This window comes from Canis aureus, unplaced genomic scaffold (genome assembly GCF_053574225.1).
Source record: "Canis aureus isolate CA01 unplaced genomic scaffold, VMU_Caureus_v.1.0 NW_027326411.1_RagTag, whole genome shotgun sequence".
In the NCBI taxonomy this organism is placed as follows: domain Eukaryota; kingdom Metazoa; phylum Chordata; class Mammalia; order Carnivora; family Canidae; genus Canis; species Canis aureus.
This window is the reverse complement of record NW_027554412.1, coordinates 572773-599429: the sequence shown is the minus strand read 5'-3', so window position 1 is coordinate 599429 and position 26657 is coordinate 572773. Positions and strand designations below refer to the sequence as shown.

General features: G+C 38.6%; 1 protein-coding gene across 10 annotated transcripts in view; it reads right to left on the bottom strand.

Annotated features, from left to right (window-relative positions):
- Nucleotides 1-26657, bottom strand: part of LOC144309456 (ankyrin repeat domain-containing protein 26-like) — a 157190-nt gene that overhangs the window by 45615 nt on the left and 84918 nt on the right. For 5 of the 10 annotated variants that reach the window (XM_077890499.1, XM_077890500.1, XM_077890507.1 and 2 more), the window contains exons 19-22: nt 22034-22104; nt 21394-21487; nt 17486-17598; nt 9889-10021 (exon numbers count right to left, since the gene is read on the bottom strand). In XM_077890499.1, coding sequence (XP_077746625.1) covers nt 9889-10021; nt 17486-17598; nt 21394-21487; nt 22034-22104 — 411 coding nt within the window. The remainder of the gene's footprint in view (nt 1-9888; nt 10022-17485; nt 17599-21393; nt 21488-22033; nt 22105-26657) is intronic. The other 5 variants (XM_077890505.1, XM_077890508.1, XM_077890506.1 and 2 more) reach the window with 3 other exon arrangements.

The window sequence follows — 26657 nt, the reverse complement described above, 5'->3', positions numbered from 1 at the left end:
TTAGTTTAACTCAAAACTATAACCAACATTTTAAAAAACATTTTATGTTTAAGTCTCTGTACTGAACCGTAGGCTCGAATTCATAACGTCAAGATCAAGAGTCATATGCTCTACTGACTGAGTCAGCCAGGTGCTCCCATTTTAAAATAAATTCATTTGCAATAAAATATAATCTATATTGTAGTAGAGTCTTAGAATGTGGAACCCTGAAGCACTTAGAAAATTAAGAACAGTGTTAAAACCACTAGGAGTTATTAAAAAAGATCTCTGCTATCATTGTCTTTGCCACACAACATTTGTACTTCATTTTATGTATTTTTCTATGACTGCTTCAGATCTTTCCTCCATAAAATAACTGTAAGTCACCTCTTAGTATAAAGTCTCTTATATAGTCAAATTGAATTCAAATAAAATTTTAAAAAAGAAAAGAAAGTCTCTGGCCCCTTCCCCTATCCTAACACACCATAATTTTTAAAAATTATTTATTCATGAGACACATAGAGAGAGGCAGAGATATAGGCAGAGGGACAAGCTCCACAGGGAGCCCGATGAAGGACTCGATCCCAAGGCCCTAGGATCATGCCCTGAACCAAAGACAGATACACAAACCACTGAGCCACTCGAGTGTCCCAATGAATACTCCCATTAATTTTTAAAAAGTTTTAGTAATATCATATTGACTTATGTAGGTCTGAACCAATAAATGCTTCCTAAGAGAAGACCTTGAAAATAAGACTCTAATTATTGAATCTATAAATACTGATTCTAAGCCACAAGCCTTTTTCTGAATTACAAATGATTTACATTAATTTGAATTGCATTCCCAGGAGAAATGATTCTCAGGATTAAGAAACCACACCTCTCAGTATAAAAATTTAGTGAGATGAAACTTATACTTTCGGACAAAAAAAAAAAAAACCCGCCTAATTGAATAGTATTATCTTATAATCCTCTGTTACTCCCACAAAACAAGGGAACATACTAAGCACCAAAAACCACCACTGAAAAACCTGACAGGGTTTCAGTGATTCTGAGTTGGGAAGAACTTCTTTCTTCTGGATATGATTGATAAGACAGGGTAAGTGGATGTGGTGGTTTTATAAATTTTTTGACACTTCTCCCATGATAATCCCACCCCTTAAAATGTGCTGACCTTAGTAATTGGTTTCCAGTGAATAGAATTCGGCAGAACTGCTGTGTGATTTTTTTAAGGCTAGGTTAAAAAATGTGATATAGCTTCCATTGACATTCTTCTTCTAGGGAAACTAACCCTTAGAATCTAGCTGCTGTGGGAAGCCCAGGCCACCTGGTGTGTCTTCATGTAGACATTTCAGCTGAGACTGACCCAGCTAACGTCCTTGCCAAAAGCCAGCCTCAACAGCTAAACATTTGCATGAACATGATTTTAGATGATTCTAGTCCCCAGCTTCCAGTCATCTCAGCTGACACCAAATGAAGAAGAAATGAGTTGGCCTTACTCGGCTTTGCCTAAACTAAATACTTGTGAACCAAATAAATGCTGTTTTGAGCAACTAGGTTTTCAGGTGGTTTATGATGCCGCAATAAATAACTGGCACAGAAACTGATATTAAACATGGGGTGCTGACATTAAAATATTTAAACCTGAACCTCCTTTGAACCGAGAGGTAGGTAGAAACTGAAAGGATGTAGGGAAGAGTAAGAATGAAAACCAAAAGGGCTTCCAACAGACTGTTAATGGAAACCTGATGGCCCTTGAAGAGGCTGACAGTAAAGGTTCCAGGCAAGTGAAGAAAATGACACTAGAGGAAAAGGAACTTGCGCCACAAACCACTTGAAAGTAAAACGGGACACAAAAGATAAACTAAACAAGGTCTATGCAGTATGAAAGACCCAGACAAACTGGGTGCAAATATTTTGTCCACATTTATAGCCTTTCCATATGCTGAAATGTCAAATAATGCTAAAATAAAGAATTGCATCCTGGGTCAAGAGCAAATCCAGGAAAACATGGCCTATGGATGAAGCCAAGATTATAAAAACTTTTGTTAAGACCTCAGAAGGATTTCAGGTATGCCTCAAATTTCTTTTAAGGATCTTAAGAGTATGAGCTTCACAGGAGAGCCCAGTTGAAAAGTTTATCTCAAAAAGATCTGCGAGACTGGCTTTTCTACTGACATAAAATCAATCCATTGATTCTCACAGAAAAACTCAAGAAGTTAAGAAAATTATAGCATCAAAACCACTGTTTGCGAGCTTGGACTAAAAGAGACCTAGATAGCACGGACTGAAAATAGGCCTTTGGGTCTTAGAAGTCCCCACAGGGAGGCAGCAGGCTGAAAACACAACTGCAAACACAGGTCATTGGACAGAACCAAGAGCTCAGAGAGGATAGACAGCAAAGAGCCATGGAGAAAAATTTCCATGGTTTCAGACTAAGTCTGACTGAAAAATGGACAGCATGCATCAGGCTGCATTTCAAACCTGCTATGGTCTAGTGTGACTTCCATCTTCTTTCTGAATGGAAGAGTCTTTAGCAAGTAACCAGAATGTTGTGTTTTCAATAGTAGAGAACTGTTCTCTTTAATTCTCAAGTCTTCATTCCTATTAAGAGAACCTGCACTCCAGGGACTAAAATTTAGACAACATAACCCTGGCACCTTATCCCCGCTGCACCTGATTAAGATGGCAAGATCTTGGACTCCATCCTGAACCCGATGCCATGATAACTGAGATTTGTCGGAGGTACTGGGAGGAGGTGAGTGCATTTTTCATGTGAAAGGAATATAGAACACTGTGGCCAGTGGGTAAATTACACTAAAAATTGCGTTCTTCATGTGTTCATAGGTGTTCCAGTATTCCATTAAAACTAAACAAAACAAAAAGACCGTGGGCTAACCTTAGTGACTTGCTACTAACGAACAGAATATGGTCAATGTGATGTTGTGTGTATTCCAAGGCTAGGCTACGAAAGGCAACACAGCTTCTGCCCTGTTCTGTATCTCAGCCTGCTTACTCGGAATTTAGCCCCTCCTCTTGTGAGGAGGCTCAGGCCACAAAGAGAGTCCAGGTGTGCCAGTGTAAGCATTTTGGCTGCCTGCCCTAACTATAAATCTAGGCAACAGCCAGCATCAACAACACCAGACATGAACTTTTTCTCTTGGTTTTTCCCCATTTAGGAGGACATTATCTGTGCATTTTTTCATATATTCCCTTTATTATGTTGAGGTATGTTCCCTCTTAAACCTACTTTGTGGAGGGTTTTTATCATGCATGGATATTGTACTTCATCAAACGCTTTTCCTACATCTATGGAAATGATGATGATTCTTCTTTCTTTTATTAATATGGTGCATCACACTGATTGATTTGCAGATACTGAATCACCCGTGTAACCCAGGAATAAATCCCATTTGATCATGGCGGTGATTTTCTTAATGTATTGTTAGATTCAGTTTGCTACTATTTTGTTAAGGATTTTTGCACTAGAAAATTGGCCTGTAATTCTCTTTGTGGTGTCTTTATCTGGTCTTGGTGTCAGGGTAATGCTGGCCTCATCAAATGAATTTGGAAGTTTTCCTTCCTCTTCTGTTTTATGGGACGGTTTGAGAAGAACGCATACTAACTCTTTCTTTAAATGCTTGGTAGAATTGGACTCTGAAGCCATCTGGTCCTGGACTTGTGTTTGTTCCAAGTTTTTGGATGAGTGATTCAATTTCTTGGCTGGTTAGCATTCTGTTCTACTTTCTTCCTGCTTCAGTTTTGGCAATTTATATGTTTCTCGGAACTTATCCATTTCTTCTAGGTTGTCCAATTTGTTGACATATATTTTTCATAATATTCTCTTATAATTGTTTGGATTTCTGCAGTGTTGGTTATTCTCCTCTGTCATGTGTGATTTTATTTGGGTCCTTTCCCTTTTCTTTTTGAGAACTATGGCTAGAGCCTTATCAATTTTATTAAATTTTTCAAAGAACCAGCTACTGTTGATCTGTTCTATTTTTATTTGTGTTTAGTTTCTTTATCATTTATTTCCACTCTAATGTTTTTTTAAAGATTTATTTATTGGGGCGGGGGGGAGGGGCAAAGGAAAAGGGAGAGAGAGAATCCACCAGTAGACTGAGGTTGGAGGCTGAAGCAGGCTTCAATCCCAGGACCCTGAGAACGTGACCTTAGCCAAAATCAAAGAGTTGGTCAGTTAACCAACTCAGCCACCCAGGACCCCCATTTTTCCTCTAATTTTTATTATCTCCATCCTTCTGCTGGCTTTAGGTTTCATTTGTTGTTCTTTTTCTAGCTTCTTTAGGTGTAAGGTTAGTTTGTGTTGAGATTTTTTTTTTTTTTTTTTTGCTTCTTGAGGTAGGCCTGTATTGCTATATATACTTCCCTCTTAGAATCAGTTTGGCTGCATCTGAAAGGTTTTGGGGGGATCCCTGGGTGGCGCAGCGATTTGGTGCCTGCCTTTGGCCCAGGGCGTGATCCTGGAGACCCGGGATCGAGTCCCGCATCGGGCTCCCGGCATGGAGCCTGCTTCTCCCTCCTCCTCTGTCTCTCTCTCTCTATCATAAATGAATAAATAAATATTAAAAAAAAACATTAAAAAAAGGTTTTGGACAATTGTGTTTTCATTTTCATTTGTTTCCATGTCTTTTGAAATTTCTTCATTTATTTCCCGGTTGGCCCACACATTGATAGTACGATGTTATTTCACCTCCATGTATTTGTGGTCTTTTCAGACGGTTTTTTGTAGTCCACTTCTAGTTTCATAGTATTGTGGTCAGGAAAGGTGCATGGTAGGACTTCAATTTTTTTGTACTTCCTAAGGCCTGTTTTGTGGCCTAATGTATGATCTAGTCTAGAGAATATTCCAGATCTGTATTCTAATTTCATTTATTGCACTCTTCATCTCAGATTCTTTTTAAACTCTTCTATCTCTGTTGTAAGGGTCTCACTGATGTCTTCCATTCTTTACTCAAGTCCACTGAACATCCTTATGGTCACTGCTTTAAATCCTCCATCAGGCACGTTATTTCTCTCTCTCTCACTTAGATCTCTGGCCCTGTGGCATTATCCTGTTCTTTCATTTGAGATAAATTCCTCTGTCTTCTCATTTTGTCTAGGTCTCTGACAGTTTCTCTGGGTTAGAAAAGCCAGTTATGTCACTTGTTCCTGAAAGTAATGGACCACTGAAAATGGTCCCGTAGTGCCCAGGGCCTGGTGCTTGAGGGAGGGTCTCCAGGGTGTGCGGCATGCACTCTGCTACTGGGTTCTGGCTCCTCTATCCCTCAGGCCAGTCATCTGAGAGATAGGCTCTCAGTATCTGCTGTGGGCAGTGTTTGGTACTTGGCCTGAATCTAGCGGGTTTGAACTAGCTTGCGAAATGAGACCTGTCACAGTCCACTGGAACTGAGACCCTGCAAAACTCTGGTCAGGACACATGGTGTCCGCAGGGGTTTGTACTGGTCTTCTGGGGGAAGGGCTTGCTGTGCTGGAACTGAGGCAAGCATGATTCAAAAGGGCAGTTCCCCTGGAGTGCAAACGGGTGGTGGCTGGTGTAAGCAAGTTAGGCAGCTGGTGTCAGAGTGGCACTGATTCCCACAGGTGGCTCTGTGTTTGTGCTCAGGGCCAGGGGAGGGAAATGGCACCAGCCAGCTGCTTCTGTTCTGTGTGCCTCTCTCCAAGTATAGTGCCCTACACATTCTACCATAGCCAAGCCCAATAACCTTTAAAATTCCAGGCTTTAAGCCCTCCATAGTTGCAAGAACTCAGGAAATTCAGCCACTCTCCTTTTCCAAGCCAGTGGCTACGTGCATTCCCAGGTGTTCTCTCCTGCCCTTCGCTGGGACCACTACTCCCTCCCATCTGCTGCAGATAGGATCTCTTTCTCTTCTAAACTATATCTCTGTACTTCCGACTTTCTTTAAAGTGGCCTCTTCTCTCTCTTTAGTTGTGACCTTTGTTCTGTCAGTATTCAGGTAGATTTCTGGGGTATGTAGGATGAGTTGATAGGTATCTAGTTGTATTAGTGGGATGAGGTGAGTCTAGGCTCCTCCTACCCTGCCACCATCTTCCTTTCTCTAAGACATTTTTTCTAAAGAATCCCTTCAATTACAAATTATTAAAACTAGACAAGAACTCCTCTTTTAAATTTCCCCTCATGTTAGGGGAGAAAAACGACTGGCAAGCAGAGAGACATGTGATTTGAAGTATAACAGCTGAACAACTAGTAAAAGTTTAATAAGCAAAACGGAACCTTTTATCTGAATTCAAGTAACTGCAATTCTAAAAGAAAGGCAGCATTGAGTGCTTTTAAATCAATAATCTTCATTCTCCCTTCATCAGTGATGACATAAGGAGAACGTTATGGAATAATTTCTAATCTTTTCATTAGCGAAACAAATGTATTGTCCTTTGGCACACTTAAATTAAATATAATTTCTCCTTTATCTTACTGCAAGCTTATTTTTCAGGGAAGGTAGTAAGACTATCTCATCTTTATATCGTACTAGAATGCTTCTCCATATCATATAGGTTCACTTTGAAATTTTTTTGTGATTCAAATTGCTCGCCTACTATTTGTCTCTGATAATTTGATTGTTTTTAAAAATATTTAATTTATTTATTCATGAGACACACACACAGAGAGACAGAGGCAGAGACACAGGCAGCGAGAGAGGTAGACTCCATGAAAGGAGCCTGACGTGGACTCAATCCTGGGTCTCCAGGATCACGCCCTGGGCTGAAGGCAGTGCTAAACCACTGAGGACCCGGGCTTCCCTGATAATTCAATTAAATGCAACAAGATATTTTACAGGTGTATTCTTGACATAATGTAATGAAATGTTTATTCTATTAATTACGTATTGACCTATCAAAGTACAGCTATGCATATCTTTCTATTTCAGTAAAAGAAGATGGATACAGGCAACTCTGTTTTCCAAGAATGTAGGATCTGTGCCAAGAACAGGATCGGCGCCAGTCTTGTATGCACAAGAACCAGGTCAAAAGAGTATCTAATTGTGAACTTTAAGATGATGGATTAGCAAGACTTCCAAACAGGAAGGCTGATAACCCAGAGTTAATCCTTTATATCCTAGATGGTGAAATCTATGGGTGAGTCTATGCATTATAACAAGTTAATAAAACACAACGAAGTACATAGTAGACAGTGGATCCTACAACCAAGACGATGGAAATGGATGCGGGAGGCACTGAGTGAGAAACTACAGGTATTACTGGAGAAGAGAAACGGGACTCTATCTTTTTGAGCCTGGCTTCTCATTGTGTCAGGTAGTCAGCAAGACATAAGCTGGCAAAAGGCTCCTTCAAAAAGTATAAGTCTCTACAGGAGTAAAGTTAGGTTCTACTACATTGACTTATTACATAATTGTAATATAAATGAGTGGTAATTTGCAAGAGGACTAGGAAAGAATTCTCATAAAATTTGATTTGGTAGTGGCCTAAGGATAGACATATAGGTCAATGTATTAGAATTGAGAATCTAAAAATAAACTCTCAAATTATAAGGGGATCCCTGGGTGGCGCAGCGGTCTGGCGCCTGCCTTTGGCCCAGGGCGCGATCCTGGAGACCCGGGATCGAATCCCACGTCGGGCTCCCGGTGCATGGAGCCTGCTTCTCCTCTGCCTGTGTCTCTGCCTCATTCTCTCTCTCTCTGTGACTATCACAAATAAATAAAAAAATTAAAAAAAAAAACTCTCAAATTATGGTGGATTGATTTTCAACAAGGGTGTCGAGACACTAAAATGGATTAAGAATAGTCTTTTTAACAAATGGTACTGAGACAAATGGATATCCACACACAAAGTAATAAAATTAGACCTCTACCTCACAACATATGTACAAACTTAACATGAAATATTAAGAGCTAGGGATCCCTGGGTGGCACAGTGGTTTGGCGCCTGCCTTTGGCCCAGGGCGCGATCCTGGAGACCCGGGATCGAATCCCACATCGGGCTCCCGGTGCATGAAGCCTGCTTCTCCCTCGGCCTGTGTCTCTGCCTCTCTCTCTCTCTCTCTCTGTGACTATCATAAATAAATAAAAATTGAAAAAAAAATATTAAAAAAAAAGAAAAGAAATATTAAGAGCTAAAATTATAAAACTCATAGAAAAAACAGGTGTGTATGTTCGTGATTGCATTTGGCAACAGTTTCTTAAATATGGCATCAAAAGACAGAAACAGATTAAGGATTTCATCAAAATCTAAAAAATAAAAGCTTCTATGCTTCAAATGTAACCATCAAGCAAAAGTGAAAAGGCAAGGTGATGAATAAAATATTTGAAAATCATATCCCTGATAAGGGGTCTGTAGTTAGGATATAGATAGAACTCTTACAATAATGAAAAGACAGTCCAATATAAAAATGGGCAAAATAAATGATTAGTTCTTTAAGCAAGATATAGAAATGAATAATGACCACATATAAAGTGAGATGCTCAACATCACTAGTTCTAAGAAATATGCAAATTAAAACCACAAGACAGATGGAACTCAACAAGTGTATTATGCTAAGTGAAATAAGTCAGAGAAAGACAAATACCATATGATTTCACTCCTATGTGGAATTAAGAAAAAAAAAAAAGCCAACAACAGATGAACATAGGGGAAGGTGGAAAAAAAGGAGAGAAAGAGAGGCAAACCATAAGAGACTCTCAACCATAGAGAATAAACTAAGTGTTGCTGTCGAGGTGGGCAGGGGGGACTAGATGAGTGATGGGTATTAAGGAAGGCACTTGTACTGATGAGCACTGGGTATTTAAGTGAGGAATCACTAAATTCTACTCCTGACACCAAGATTACATGATATGTCAACTAACGAGAATTCAAATAAAAATTTGAAACAAATGAAAATACCCCTACAACGTGTCATTTTACACCCAATAGAATAGCTATAACAAAAACAACAGATAATGACAAACATTGACAAGAATCAGGGAAAATGAGAATCCTCAAACACTGGTGACATAAATGTAAAATGGTGCAGCCAGTTTGGAAAATAGTCTGGCAGTTCCTCAAAAGGTTTAAACCAAAAATGTTAAAGGTCCTTTAACATATGAACTAACAATTCCATTTATAAGTATATACCCAAGAGAAGTGAAATGTTCACGCAAAAGCTTGTACATGCGTATTCACAACAGCATTATTAACAACAGCCAAAAAGTGTAACAGCTCAAACGTCCACCAAATGATAAATACATAAATAAAACGTGGGCTGTCCATATGGTGGGATAGTATTCAGAAATAAAAAAATAATAAAGTTCTGACACATGGCACAAAATAAATCTAAAAACATGCTAAACCAAAGAAGGCAGTCACAAAGGATCAAATATTTGGTGATTCCATTGAGATGACCTGTCCAAAATCAGCAGCAAATCGATAGAGACAGAGACTAGAACGGTGACTACCTATGGCTAAGAAGAATAGGGAGGGGGAAACTAGCATGACGTGCCAGTTAAAGGGCATAGGGTTTATTTTTACGGTGACAAAATGTTCTAAAATGGATTGTGGTAGTCTTTGAATATGCATCTTTTTTTTTTAATTTTTTTTTAATTTTTTATTTATTTATGATAGTCACATAGAGAGAGAGAGAGAGAGAGAGGCAGAGACACAAGCAGAGGGAGAAGCAGGCTCCATGCACCGGGAGCCCGACGTGGGATTCGATCCGGGGTTTCCAGGATCGCGCCCTGGGCCAAAGGCAGGCGCCAAACCACTGCGCCACCCAGGGATCCCTGAATATGCATCTTATGTTCATTATATCTCAATAAAGTTATTACCAAAAATATATATCAAGTATGTAAGATTACTAGGAAAATCTGTATTTTACTGCTCAAAGCACAGAGGGATTTATTTCCCAATGATTTTAGAGTCCCAAAACTAATTAAAAATTACCTTCTGTCTTAGCATATTAATCTGAATTTCCATTTCCGTTTGACTGGTTTTTAAATCTCCATAGAAAGGAAGCTCTCCATTTTCATATTTACTTAATATCCTTCTTAACATGTTTATTAAGTGGTTCTTAAGCCTGCAGAAGGTATAGAATGAGTAAGTCAGGTCCTTTAAGAAGAAATATTTAATACTTATTTAAATAGATAATATGTTCTATCACATAAACAAATCTATACTTATGATATCTCATTTGTTCCAATCTCTCATTGTTTGAGAGAATACCAACTAAATTACATTGCTAAGTAAAAAAATATGGAAAAGATTTTTATGACACATATGGCAGTTGAAGGGTTAACAGGGTAACTATATTAAGAGTTCTTGTAAGTTATTATTAATATCTATTTTCAGTATGTGAATATAAAAATTAATCTATTATTAGGTAGTAGAGGCTAGTAATCCACGGTGAGGAAGAAAAGCATCCTCATCTATTAATGTTTTATAAAGACACAAAAATACATTTTGGTACCCACCTACCCCAGTCTAAAAGAAGGAAAGAAAATACAGACAAAAAACATCAAAGGAGATCATTCAAAACAGAAAGAGAAACAGGAAAGAAAAATATTTATAAAGTTTGAATTCAGAGGAAGAAGGAAGAGGCAGAGCTTTAGAAGAAAGGAAATCAGCAGAGAGAGAATGTATGATGATGGCCTATGAGACTGTTTTAAACAAAAATCTAATACCTTGGCTAGTACATTCTTAGGAAAGTGAAGGATGCCAAACAATGCAGAGAAACAAAGTTGAATGACAGAAAAGTTTTGGCGGATCAGAGCAAAACTTAAATACTCAGCAAATAAGCAGAAAGGAAGCCAGGTGGGAGCTTCAGAGACATCGGAAAGACTTTTTTAAAAATCTGAGTAGTGAAGTTGCTCATTTTATTCTTCATGAAGTCAGACATGTATTTTTGTATGAATGACATATTTTATAACTAGAAAACGCAGGAAGAAAATGTAAGCCACTTGAGTCAGAGATGGCAGAGCAAGAGGAGAACATAGTTTTGTCTGATCCCAGAAATTCAGCCAGAGAGCTTTCAAATCATTCTGAACACCTGTGAAATCAACCAGACATCTAAGGAAAGAATTGCAGCATTTCTACAAATAGAAAAGTGACCACTTTTTGCAAGTCTTGGTTAACTTTCACCTTCAGAGTTACATTCTATTCTTTCACCGTACTTAATTTTATTTCTATATACATGTAAGTCCTGCTTGTTTTTCCTTTGGGATATATTTCTCTAACAAAAAGACATAGGATATGGTATATTGCTCAGTTCTGTTCAACTGGGTGATAATATCCTTTTTTAAAAATTTATTCATGATAGTCACAGAGAGAGAGAGAGAGAGAAAAGAGAGAGAGAAAAAAGACAGAGAGAGAGAGGCAGAGACATAGGCAGAGGGAGAAGCAGGCTCCATGCACCAGGAGCCCGACGTGGGATTCGATCCCGGGTCTCCAGGATCACGCCCTGGGCCAAAGGCAGGCGCAAAACCACTGCGCCACCCAGGGATCTCTGATAATATCCTTTTTATTTTGACTTTTAATTTCCATTTTTACACTTACATTCTAGACTTTCCTTGTATTTAATTTTATTTTTGTATATATACAAGGTTTCCTCTTAACCATTTGGGGATGCAATTTCCTAACAAAAAGACCAAAATTCACATAGTATCGGTGTACTGCTCTGCTCTCTTGATCTCTCTAATTCTATTATCTCCTTTGTTAACCTTTAAATTGGCTTCGGGTCTCTTCTGATTTGTTTAGCATGTATTTATCTGGGGTCATTCTTGATATTTTTCTATTCTGTTCTCTCACTCATCTCTTCTTCTCTGGACAGAATGACAAGATGGAAAAACTCACCGCCACAAAGAGAACAAGAGGTAGTACTGACTGCCCAGAACCTAATCAGCATGGATAGAAGGAAGAGGCTGGAGCGAGAGTTCAGAATAATGACCATCAAGATAATAGCTGGGCTTAAGAGACACTCAGAGGACACTAGAGAATGCCTTTCTGGAGAAATAAAACAACTGATATCTAATCAAGTTGAGATAAAAAAGGCTAATCTTAGTGAGATGCAATCAAAAATGAAGGTTCTAACTGCTAGGATAAATGAGGCTTCACAGAGAAGTAGTGATATAGAAGACAAAACAATGGAGAATAAAGAAGCTGAGGAAAAGCGAGAGAAACAACCACTGGACTATGACAGGAGAATTTGAGAGATGATTCGTACCACACAGCAAAACAATGTTAGAATAATGGGGATCCCAGAAAAAGAGGGGAAGGAGGGGGCAGAAGGCATATTTGAGCAAATTATAGCAGAGATCTTCCCTCATCTGGGGAAAGAAACAGGCACTCAAGTGCCAGGAGGCACAGAGAACCTTCCTCAAAATCAATAAAAAATAGGTCAATATCTCCAAGCAAAGCTTGCAAATTTCAGACCCAAAGAGAAAATCCTGAAAGCAGCTTGGAACACGAGGCCCTGAACTAAGAAGGAGAGAAATATTCAACTGGCAGCGGATCTATCCAAAGAGATAGCAGGCCAGAGAGAGCTGGCATGATATACTCAGGGTGCTCAATGAGAAGAATCTACAGCTAAGAATTTTATCCAGCAAGGCTCTCATTCAAAATACAAGGGGAGATAAAAAGCTTCCAGCACAAACAGAAACTAAAAGAATTTGTGATCCCTAAAACAGCCCTGCAAGGGGAACCTTTAAGAAAACAGAGAGCCCAAAAATAACACAGACCAGAAAGGAACAGACACAGTACACCAAAACACAGACTTGACACGTAATACAATGGCACTACATCCATATCTTTCAATCGTTACTCTGAATGTAAACAAGCCAAATGCCCCAACCAAAACACACAGGGTATCCCAGTGGATTAAAAAAAAAAAAAAAAGCAAGACCCATCGATATGCTATCTGTAAGAGACTCATTTTTAGACACAAAGAAAACCCCAGATTGAAGGTGAGGGGGTGGAAAACCATTTTATCATATTAAAGGACATTAAAAAAAAACTGAGGTGGCAATCTTGATATCAGACAAGTTGTATTTTAAACCAAAGACTGCATTAAGAGATGAAGAAAGACACTATGCCATAATTAAATGGTCTATCCAAAGAGAAAATTGAACAATTATAAGTTTTAATGCCTCTAAAGTAGGAGCAGCCAACTATATAAACCGATTTTCTGTTAAGATTTCATTTATTTATTTATTTGACACAGAGAGAGAACAGAAGCATGGGCAGCAGGAGAGGGAGAAGCAGACTCCCCACTGAACAGGGAGCCTGATGAGGGCTTCATCCCAGGACCCTGAGAACATGACCTGACCAAAGGCAAGGGCTTAACCGACTGAGCCACCCAGACCCCCTTATGAACCAATTAATATCAAAATTAAAGGAACACATTGATAGTCATACAATAATAGTAGGCACTTTAACACACCACTCACTGTAACGGCCAGATCATCTAAGCAGAAGATCCACAAGGGCACAAGGGCTTTGAATGACACACTGCACAAAATGGACTTCACAGATAACTTCAGAGCATTCCATCCTACAGCAACAGAATACACATTCTTCTCGGGTGCACATGGAACATGTTCCATACTAGATCACGTACTGGGTCATAAATGAGGTCTCAACTGATACCAAAAGATTGGGATCATTCCCTGCATACTTTCAGACCACAATGCTTTGAAACTGAAACTTGATCACAAGAGGAAATTTGGAAAGAATTCAAATACACGGAGGTTAAAGAATCAAGCCAGGGAATAAAAGCACAGTTTTAAAAACCTCATAGAAACAAACAAAAATGGAAACGCAACTGCTCAAAACATCTGGGACGTAGCAAAGGTCATCCTAAGAAGGAAGTATATAGCAATACAAGTCTTTCTCAAGAAATGAGAAAGGTCCTAAGTACACAAGCTAACCTTACACCTAAAGGAGCTGGAAAAGAACAGAAGATTAAAACCTAAAACCAGCAGGAGAAGAGAATTCATAAAGATCAGAGCAGAAATCAATGAAATAGAAACCAAAGGAACAGTAGAACACATCAATGAAATCAGGAGCTGGTTCTTTGACAGAATAAGATCAATAAACCCCTGGACAGACATATCAAAAAGAGAACGGACCCAAAGAAATAAGATCGTGAATGAAAGAAGACAGATCACGACCAGCACCAGAGAAATATAGACAACTATAAGAACACATTCTGAGCAACTATATGCCAACAAAGTAAGCAATCTGGAAGAAATGGATCCCTTCCTATCAAAACTGAAACAGGAAGACACAGGAAACCTGAACAGACCCATAACCAGCAAGGAAATGGGAGCAGTCATCAAATATCTGCCAACAACCAAGAGTCCAGGACCAGGAGGCTTCCCAGGAGAATTCTACCACACATTCCAGGAAGAATTAATCTATTCTTCGGAGCTGTTTATAAAAATTAGTAATGGAAGGGAAACCTTCCAGTGTTCTCTGTGAGGCCAACATTACTCTGATCGCAAAACCAGAGCAAGACCCCACCCAAAAGGAGAATTACACTCCAATATCCCTGATGAACACGGATGCCAAAATTCTCAACAAGACACTGGCTGGGAGGATTCAACAGTACATTAAAGGATGATTCACCATGTCCAAGTGGGTTTTATGCCTGGGCTGCAAGGGTGATTCGACATCTGCAGATGAATCAATGTGATACACTACAGAAATAAAAGAAAGGATAAGAACCATAGGATCCTCTCAAGAGATGCAGAAAAAGCAGTTGACAAAGTGCAGCACCCTTTCCGGATCAATACTCTTCACAGTGCAGGGAGGAGGGGAGCATATCTCAATATCATAAAAGCCATCTACGAAAAGCCCACACCCGATGCTATTCTTAATGGGGAAAAACTGAGAGCTTTGCCGCTAAGGTCAGGAACACAACAGGGAGGTCCACTCTCTGGACAACCAGTGTTGTTCGACATAGCCTCAGCATTTAGACAACAAAAAGAAATAAAAAGGCGTCTGAATCAGAAAAGAACTCAAACTCTCACTTTTCTCAGAGGACATGATATCCTATGTGGAAAACCCAAAAGACTCTACGCCAACATTGTTAGGACCCTTTCCTGAATTCAGCAAAGCAGCAGGATAGGAAATCCATGCACAGAAATCAGTTGCATTTCTATACACTAACAATGAGATGGAAGAAAGAGAAACTGAGGAGTCAATTCCATTTACCATTGCACTAAACACCATAAGATACCTTGGAATAAACCCACCCAAAGAGACAAGGATCTGTACTCTGAAGAAGACAGGACATTCTGGAAAGAAATTGAGAAATCATAAAGAACTGAAATCATTCCATGTTCATGGATTGGAAGAACAAATATTGTTAAAATGTCTATGCAAGCTCGAGCAATCTCTACATTCAATGCAATCTCTATCAAAATACTACCAACTTTTTTTTTAAGATTTTTTATTTATTTATTCATTAGACACACACAGAGAGAGAGAGAGAGAGAGAGAGAGAGAGAGAGGCAGAGACACAGGTAGAGGGAGAAGCAGGCTCCATGCAGGGAGCCCAACGTGGCACTCGATCCTGGGTCTCCAGGATCACACCCTGGATTGAAGGCAGAGCTATACCACTGAGCCACCTGGGCTGCCCCCAACTTCTTTGCATACAGCTGGAGTAAATAATACTAAAATTTCTTTGGAACCTTAGAAGACCCCGAATAGCCAAAGGTATGTTGAAAAACGTAGCCAAAGCTGGTGGCATTAGAAGCCAGCCTTTAAGCTCCATTGCAAAGCTGTGATCAACAGGACAGTATGGTCCTGGCACAAAAGCGGACATGTCAATCAATGGCCCAGAAGAGTAAATCCAGAAGTGGACCCTCAACTCTATGGTCCACTCCTCTTCAACAATACTGGAAAGAAAATCCAATGGAGACAAAGCAGTCTCTTCAACAAATGGTGTGGGAAAATCAGACCACCACATGTAGAAGAATAAAACTAGACCATTTTCTTACACCATACACAAAAATAGAGTCAAAATGGATGAAACACCCAAATGTAAGATAGGAATCCATTAAAATCCTAGAGGAGAACACAGCCAGCAACCTCTGTGACCTTGGCTGCAGCAACTTCTTGCTAGACATGTCACCAGACGCCAAAATGACCTACTGAGACTTCATCAAGATAAAAAGCTTTTACGCAGCAAGGAAACAGTTGACAAAACCAAAAGACAACTGACAGAATGGCAGAAGGTGTTTGCAAATGCCTTATCAGATAAAAGGCTGGTATGCAAAGTCTATAAAGAGCTAATCAAAGTCAACACCCAAAGAAAGATAACCCAATGAAGAAATGGGAAGAAATGAAAGGACATGTCTCCAAAGAAGACATACATATGGCCAACAGACACATGAAAACATGCTCAACATCAGTTGGCACCAGAGAAATACAAATCAAAACCACGGTGAGTTTCCCCCTCACACCTTTCATAATGTCCAAAATTAGCAAGTCTGGAAATGACAGATGTTGGCAGGAATGCAGAGAAAGGGGGATCCTCTTACGATGTTGGTGGGAATGCAACCTGGTGCAGCCACTCTGGAAATCAGTACCAGAGGTTCCTCAAAGAGTTGAAAAAGGAGCTACCTATGTAAAACCCAGCAATTGCACTAGAAGGTATGAATCCCAAAGATCACTTTGGTCAGGATCCAAAGGGGCACCTGCACCCATATGTTTATACCAGTAAATATCCACAATAGCCAAACTAGGAGATCCAATGTTCTTTGAAAGAGGTATGTATAAAGAAGGTGTGATATAAATAAATAATCATATTTATTTATTTATTGGACAGAGAGAGAGAGAGAGAGGGAGGGAGAGAGAGAACAGAATATTACTCAGCCAATAAATAATGAAATCTTGGGACCCCTGGGTGGCTCAGTGGCTGAGAGTAGGCCTTTGGCTCTGGGCATAGGGGAAGGGAAGGAAAAGTAAAACAAGATGAAATCAGAAAGAGACACAAACCATAAGTCACTCAATACTAGAAAACAAACTGTGGGTTGCTGGAGGGGAAGGGATTGGGGGCGATGGGGTAACTGCCTGATGGGGATTAAGGAGGGCACGTGATGGCATGAGCACTGGGTGTTACATAAGACTGATGAATCACTGAACTCTACCTCTGAAACTAATATTACACTATAAGTTAATTAATTTGAATTCAAATAAATAATATAAAATAAAAAGAAATACAAGCAAATCCAAGATAACTTTTGATGTTGTTATATGACACAGTTAAGTTTTTAGAGATTAGGATATCTGCTCTAAGAAAAGAACACTATTAAAAGGAAAGATTACCTAAGAACAAAGATATCTTGCAGAAAAAATTCACGGTGGACAATGAAAAGCGCAGTTGACAATATATGTCAAAGGCATTGTTGTTATTATTTAAGGAATCACGGAAGAGTAAATGTAGTATTTTGGCAAGAATTTCTATTTAGGTTTTTATAAACTACAATTACAGATAAATTAGTTAATTAATGGTTAAAGTGATGTGAAATATTAGTCTTACCCAGTATTCTCTTTTTCCAATTCCTCATTTTTCTTCACTTCTTGATCCAACCTGAACTGCAAAGGCTGTTTTAACTCCATACATTTCTTTAGGTTTTCCTTTTCATCACCACACTTTGGAAACAATTTTTTAAGAACATTAGTTTCAAAAATCAAGAGACTCCTTCTTCTTTTATAAAATGCTATTTCTCATGAATCCATGAGTAATATGTGTTTAGACAGGTTTATAAAATACATATAAAATGTAGGTTATGAACCAAATGTCAATGAAAAGAAATCTCAAAAATAAGGATGTTTGTTAAAACAGCTTCAACTGAGTTTATATTTTCATCATTTTTGTTTCTAGAATTTAAATTGCCAAAATTTACTTGGGAAATACAGAGGTTTTTAATCCACATTAATGAAAAAATCTTTAAGGTGGCTATACTTACATCTGAGTTTCTAGAGATGTCCTAGAAGCAGTTTCACCAATGTCTTAAGATACTCTGGGTTTTGTGAGATCACAGCTTAAGATACAGTCTCTGAAAAATTCCCATACTGTCCCCATTATAATTTTGATGATCATCTGACTTTAGGATGAGATACTCTCCTTCTCTGCAAGCATTTCAAACATTTCTCTGCAAGATTTCAATGTCTTCTTTTCTATTGACCACTTTTCTCTCTAAATAAAATTCAAGGCTTCCCAATATTCTATAAAAACGTTTCCTTACTCTTGCAGCATTTTCGATCATCTTGCTTTTCCCCTTTCACTGGACTCGAACATTCTTTAATGTGTCATCTCAGCCACAGATTCATCTTTTCATCGCGTCTTTTACACTAAAATCTGACTTTCAATCCTGGAATTCCACTAAAAAGTTTTGACAATCATCAAGGATCTGTTTTTACAAGTCCTGATCCTGCTTTACTTCTCAGCAGCAGCTGAAAACAATGCCACATCTTCCCTCTGCTCTTCTAATCCCATTTCATTTCTAAATGACAGCAAACGCTGACATTCAGTCCTTGGACCCTTGCTATTCCTCTTTTTCACATCCTCTCAGAGTTCTCCAAATCCCAAGGCTTCAAAACCAGATGCTCTATTCTATACTTTCAGCCTTGACCCATTTACTGAGGTCATGTGTATGCTTCCATCTTCCTTCTAGTTCCTCATAGACAATATTTTCAACCACACATTCAATACCTGTTACCTGATGTGCATTACCTTTCTAGTTAACTAATCTGTTATTTTTATATATTTTTTTAATTTATGTATTTGAGAGAGAGAGAGCATGAATGGGGAGAGGAGCAGATACAGAGTGAGAAGCAGACTCCCTGCTGCAGAGGGAGCCTGATGTATACAGGACTCGATTCTGGGACCTTGAGGTGATGACCTGAGCCTAAGGTAGATGTTTAACCCACTGAGCCACACAGGCACCTCACACAGTTAATCTTGTACATTTTATCTTGACTCTTTTTGGGATTACTTTGAGTTATTTTTTAAAGATTTTATTTATTCATTTATTTATTCATGAGAGGTACGGAAGGAGAGGGCGGGGGGGCAGGGAGAGAGAGGCAGAGAGAGAGAGAGAGAGAGAGAGGCAAAGAGACAGGTAGAGAGAGAAGCAGGCTCCATGCAGGGAGCCCCATGGAGGACTCCATCCCAGGACTCCAGGATCATGCCCTGAGCTGAAGGCAGACGCTTAATGAGAGAGACACCCAGGCATCCCGAGTGTATTTTTTTTTAATTTTTTAAAATTTATTTATGATAGTCACACACACACACACACACACACACACACACACACACACACAGAGGCAGAGACACAGGCAGAGGGAGAAGCAGGCTCCATGCACCGGGAGCCCGACGTGGGATTCGATCCCAGGTCTCCAGGATCGCGCCCTGGGCCAAAGGCAGGTGCCAAACCGCTGTGCCACCCAGGGATCCCAGTGTATTATTTTTTAATCTGGGGGGGGGGGCACCTTTACCCTCAGGATGCTGACCATTGTACTTTGTCTTGCTTTTCTTTTATAATGCAAAAGTTCAAAAAAAAATAATGCAAAAGTTCTTCCCAAGGGTTGGATTATGAACGGTTTGCCTTTGTTTCCTTTTGAATACTTTCCTATTCCATAGAGACGTGAACTTACGGAAGTCTTCTTCTAAGTTCTTTTCAGACACATACTTGACTATTTTCTTCAGAGGCTTAAGTCAGCTAGAGCTAACTCTTCTTCCCAATCCATATTTCTTCACCTCAAAATGGTGTCCATGAAATATCTTAACACAGATGTAGTCTCTGTCCTGGGGATTCATGAGGTGAGAACCTTCTAGAGAAATTAGGGCTATGAACTAAGTTGCTGGAAAGCTATTTAAGTTTTTATTTTATAGGGTAAGCTTAAAGTGGCTAATCATTTTATACCATAACCCTAATTCATTTCTATAGGAATATGCAGAATTATCTATGGATATTCTTACAAACTCTGTAATATGTGGTGGCTTCCTAATAGATTCCTGTGTGATATTGTAGGGGGACAACTCATGGCACTCTCAGTCAGAGAGAAGACTCCTTGTCAAGTTAACTGCATGAAAAGTACAGTAAAGCAACTTGAGCAGTTTTATATGAAGTCAGGAAAAAAAGTTTTTTTCGATGTTTCTTTGGCCACAGAAAGGACCAGTCAACAGAATGTGCTAGTTCCCCTGATAGGTATGATTGTTTAATGAAATTTGCATGTACCTAACTTATGTCACTGAAAGAAACTAGTTGTAGGTCCATCTACCTCATAGTTCCAACTTAGAAGTCCCAAAGCAATCTTCTCATCTTAAATCATTGGTAGCCACTCCTACAAAGGACGGTATGAATGGCACGATAATCCTGTACTGCTTATAAATGGTTATATAGTTTTCACTACCTATCAATAAACTGGAGTCCTGGATTGCACATTAATCTTTTCTGAGATTGGACTGTTAAATCTCTGAAAGTATGATTAACTCAAGGTAATAGAAAAACATTCGTTTCTGAACTTGCAATGAATGCTAGGAGCACTAGGTTACTCTCTAAGGCCCTGACTGAGCAGTCATTTCTACTTTTTCACTGGCATCTCTTTTCCTTTACAAAATCCAACAAGGAGAAAACTACATCCCTTTGAGAAAAATGTTTGCATAATTACCTAGTAGTCATTCTGCTTTTTTCTAAGATTCTATTTATTTATTTATGAGACACACACAAACACACTCACACACACACACACACAGAGGCAGAGACACATGCAGAGGAGGAGCAGGCTCCATGCAGGGAGCCCCATGTGGGACTCAATCCGGGGACTACAGGATCATGCCCTGGGCCCAGGGCAGGCACCAAACCACTGAGCCACCCAGGGATCCCCCTCGTAGTCATTCTTAATGAAGGCAACACACTACCAATTTGTAATTACAAATCACCACAAATTATTAGTAAAGTAATTCATTCTCAAAATCTCAGTGAAGGGTTGAGATTACAAGAGAAAGTCAGCATTCAAGATCAAATTATTACTCAAAGTTTGGGGAATTTTAAACATATTGAAAAATATTAGCAGGGACTCAGACATTAGTATACCAATATTCATAGCAGCATTACCAACAATAGCTAAGAGGTAGAAAAACCCAAATGATCACTGACAGATAAACAAAATGTGATATATATATATATAAAATACTGTTTTGCTTAGGCTATCACAATCCTTTTTATTAAAATCTTACTACAAAAATGATTAATTTATGCATTCAGTCAACTTTATCTATAAAGAGGAATTATACCAAGAGTAGTTAAATAGCAACCATATGAATATAATAAATATTTTTATGAGTGAGAATTTTCATATTATCCAAAATGTTCTTATACACTACTACTAGAGATATAAAAATTCCTTCTCCTTAGGACAGAAATTAAGAGACTGACTTACCGAACTTGAACTTAACAGGTCTTTCTGAAGCTGTTCAATTTGGCCTGCTTGCTCCTTGACTGTAACTTTTAACTCGGCATTTTCAACTTCAAGCCTAAAATGCATATTTTAAAATATTTATTCTCAGACACAAATTTTAAACATACCACATAATTTCTAAACAAACATCTAAAGGTCTTACATAAATTCTTAGAAATTTAAAAAGTAGATTTGGCAATTGTGCCATTTTTCTGGTTGTGTTTTGGGGTTAATGTACAAAATTTAAAGATCGTAAGCAAAAAAGAAAAAAAAAAGGATCGTAAGCAAAAATTATGCATTTCAAAATCCCACAAAGCTGATATTTTTACCCAGCTAAACAACGATGTATTTATCATAATGGATATATTTCTCATACTATACTACTTATCTGCTTTATAAATACTCAAGTTATTTTCTGTGCTGCTTTCACTTGTCCTGTTGCGGGACGCCTGGGTGGCTCAGTGGTTGAGAGCCTCCCTTTGGATCAGGGCACGATTCTGGAGTCCCAGAATTGAGTTCTGCATCAGGCTTCCTGTAGGGAGGCTGCTTCTCCCTCTACCTATGTCTCTGTCTCTCTCTGTGTCTCTCATGAATAAATAAAATCTTAAAATAAATTGCATACTTTTTTATGTCATCTCTGAACTTCTGAATGCACCTTACAACCTTTGTTTGTAACTCCTTTGCTTCTTGTCGCTAAAAAAGAAAAGAAATACTTTTAACTACTGACAATCTAGTATAAAACCACCATCATCTGTTTTTGTAAATACAATGTCACTGGACACAGCCACATTTTCCTCTACATACTGATTTAAGGCTTCCCCAGAATTATACTGCTACAATAGAGACCTATGACTTGCAAAGCCCAAAATATTTACAATCCCCTGACAGAAAAGCTTTCTGAGCACTCTTCTAGTATTAAAAAACAACATTCTAACGTTTTTAAATTATATTTTATCAGGTACACATACAAATTTACGTATTGTTCAAAGGCAGAAAGACAGGAAATTACCTTATGGTAAACTTTTCTAGTTTTCTATTCCAAGCACCACATCAATTATAATTTTAAATATTCACATTTACAAATCACCATGGGCATTCCAGTGATTATACAAGTTAACATGCTGCTTTCAGGGACACTCAGATATTTCAAGTAACAGCTTCTGAGGCAGGATCTCTGTAGGAACCAGAATGCCTGGATTTGAATTCCCAGCTCCCCTGGGCATTTGCTGTTTGACCTTGAAAAATTACTTCAAATTCTGTGTCTCAGTTTCTTCATGTGTAAAATGAAGTTAATAATAGTATCTACCTCACTGTGATAGTCGGAAGTTTAAATTAGGGAATATACATAAACTACTTAGAAGAGTATGTGGCACATACCAAATTCTAAGTGTCTGCAATTAGCATTATTATTGTTGTTGTGTTTTACGTTCTAATGATATTTGATATTTTAGGCAGACGGCAGGCCAATGAAAGTGGTCTCTTACACAAGTTATATTGAAATCATTCTTCATACCACTGAAAGCGGTAGCAAATGGGGAGCATAAGGCCCAGGATATAGCCTCAGGACTTCAAAACACTTTCACTACAGGTGCCTCAGTGGCTCAGTCAGTTAGGCATCTGCTGTGGGCTCAGATCATGATTTTGGGGTCCTGGGATTGAGACCCCAACATCAGGGTTCCTGCTCAGCAGGGAGTCTGCTTCTTCCTTTCTCTCTGCCCCTCCCCCTGCTTGTGCACTCATGTTCTCTCTCTCTCTCTCTCCCTCTCCCTCTCTCTCTCTCTCTCTCAAGTAAAATATTAAAAAAAGGGACGCCTGGGTGTCTCAGCGGTTATGTATCACTTGAACTGGGACTTGGCTCAGGCTTGATCCTGGAGTCCTGGGATCAAGTCCCACATCAGGCTTCCTGCATGGAGCCTGCTTCTCTCTCTGCCCGTGTCTCTGCCTCTCTTTCTGTCTCTTATGAGTAAATAAACAAAAGTTAATTTTTTTTAAATCTTCAAGAAAAAACTTTCAAAAGTTCCACTAGCCAATGGTACTTTCCTCCACTTATAATAATTTTAATTTACCTCCTCTCTATACTACTCAGTGAACAATGCTCATGGACTACAGTGCAAACAGTAACTCCTACACTGAGTGATACATAACTTACATGACCATCAGAGGCAAGGTAAAGCCACTGACGTGGAAATAATGGACTCTTGCTAAACCAATGTTCCCAAATCATTTTATGTTCATATTGTTCATCTTAGCAACTGTTTATGTTAGAGGGCTTTAGCAAGTACTCTGATGAGTAGAGATTAAGGCTCCGTGGTGTGGCATATCAGAAAAGCTGCCCTCAGGGGCACCCGCTGGCTCAGTTAAAAGAACATCCAACGGTTAACCTTCAGTTCCTGTTCAAGCCCCACAATAGATGTAATGATTATATAAAATAAATAAACTTAAAAAAAAACCTGTCCTCAGAGCTTTATAGTTGGTAAAGTGCTGGAACTCTGTAAATCTCAGTTCTGGTTGCATAATGAAGGCAGGCATATTTAGACTGTTTTGCCATAATCAGAAAAAAACAGCATCTGATTGAATACTTTGTCCGATCGGATTAAATGCTTTCAGTTTTACACTTAACTGCTTAAAATACATTTAGAATACAGCTTTGTTATGTCAATGTGTTTCAATCAGAAATTACTGCTATGGTATAAAGTACTTAATTTTATCCTAAAAACTGTTAAGATATTCTCAAATTTAGGCAAGGACAGGTACCATACACATAAAATATTTTCCCTCTTAGATACATTTGTACATAAGAAGACAGAATTATCGCTCATGAAAAAAAATAAAAACAATGTAAAATAAAGGACTAAACTGGTCTGCACAGACTAGATAATACATGTAAAATAAAGGACTAAACTGGTCTGCACAGACTAGATAATACGGGTGAAGAAAGTAAGTTCAGGGGGAGTTACAATAATCAGAGAAAGCCTCATGGAGAATGAGAGACAATGAGCCAGGACTCAATAGTGTAGGATTAGGCAAGAGGAAGGGAAACTAAAAAGACAGAAAGGGTAGAATGAGTAAATAAAAAAGGGTGAGAGATGGTAAAATCACCCCAATTAACTTAAAGGATAAAATCTGATGGCAGAGAAATACAGATGTCCACACAACTAAACCAATGTTCACAGCAGCATTATTAATGGCCACAAAGTGGAAATAACCCAAAGGTGCATTAAATGATGAATGAACAAGGGCGTTAGCCCACAATGGAGGACTGTCTGACCAGAAAAAGAAATGAAGCACTGACAGATGCTAGAACACAGGCGAACCCTGAAAACAGGAAGTGAAAGAAGCGAGTCGCAAAGGACCACACATGGTGTGACTCCCTTTATAGGAAACATTCACAATAGGCAACTCTATGGAGACAAGAAGTAGACTTCTGGTTGCCCGAGGTCAAGGGCAACAGCTAAGGGTTTTTTTTCAGGGTGACGAAAATGTTCTGATGGCAGTGATAGTTGCAAAACCCTATAAATATACTCAGCGACAACAACACATGTTAAATGGGTCAACTGTATGGTAGGTGTATTTATAGCTCAATAAAGCTTTTAAAAAGAGTCAATGGCAGGACCTAGATAATTTTCTTAATTCTCTCTTTTGGCTTTATATACATCATCTGAATATTTCCATGCATTTTAATATATAAATATTAAAAATATAAATATTTTATAATATTTATAAATAAATATATTAAAAATAAATATATAAAAGGAAAAGAAAATGAAGGAAATGCCTCAGTTCCACTAGTCGTAACCTTTCTTTACAAGTTTTCCTGAAATCAGTACAGAGTCTATATCCATCAATAAAAGTGAAGATGAGAAGTAAGACGATTTTCTGAAACATTCCGTTAAACCTTATCTTCTGATTTTATCTAGCTCGCCTCATCATGGTAATAGAGATCTCAGTAGAAAACATTGTTTTTAGGGCACCTGGGTGGCTCAGTTGGTTTAGGCGTCCAACTCATGATTTCAGCTCAGGTCATGATCTCATTGGTGGTGGGTTTAAGCTGGCATGGGGCTCTGTACTCAGCAGGGAATCTCCTGGAGATTCTTTCTCTCTCCCTGTGCCCCTCCCCCTACTCATGAGTGTGCATGGACATGCATTCTTTCTCTCTCTCTCAAATAAATAAATAAATAAATCGTTAAAAAAAATCGTATAGCAGGAGAAAAAAGTCCCTCAATTTCTGTGAATGGGTAAATGCTATAAGGAAAAACATAGAACACAGAGAGAGCAGAATGAAAAGTCAGAATTTAATAAATAAGTGCATGGTGAAGACACTAAAATTATGCTAAATTGAAATGAAAATACAAAAGAAAGTGGTCCATGGAAATTAGCATCCTAAAACATTTATATTATTTAACCAGCTACAGAGGAACTGTTGACATGTTATATGTAATACATATGTGACTTTCGATTTGATCCAATGTTTTTAAATCCTGTACCTCATCTTCTAAATTAATACGATAATGTGATAACTCCGGTGAAGCCTGTGACATACATTGCTTTTTTAGGGCATCAGCCAGTTCTTGTTGAAGTTCTCTCATAACTACCTAATAAGACCTTCTGTTACTGATTTTAGAAATCATATTATTATGTTAATAATATAATTCTAACGTATGTACTTTATCACCACATACATCAACTCACCTTTTATTCCTAGAATGTACACACTGCTAAGTGAATTCAGTTAAAGACACAAAAAGTGTTATCCCTCCTGCCTAGTCAGTATTATGTTACACAGATAATTATTTCAGCCCCACTCTCCATTCCTTGTTGATGAATTTGCAAAGCTTCCCAGCCTGCTGAAGTCTCAAAAAGAAATGGGTATTGTATAGGTGAGACTAGCAGTGGTAAATTCTACATTAATCAAATATTTTCTCTCTTTTTTATTAGAGGCTAAAATTAACTTCTAAGTTCTTCACATACTCAATCCTCTGCTCAAATCCTTCCAATAGGTTACTATCTCAGAACAAATGTGAAGTCATACTAATGGCCCTCAAGCCCCCTACATAACCTGGCTTCTGCCTCCCTCCTGGCCTCAGCTCCTAGAGATCCCTCCCCTGTTCATGCTCACTCCATTCCTGCTATACAAGAATCCTGCCATCCCTCCCTCAGTAGCCTGAAAATGGAGATCCAGTGCCAAATTAATAAATCACAAAGATACAATTCTATTGGAAAATTTTAAGCCCAAATGGTAGTTACCA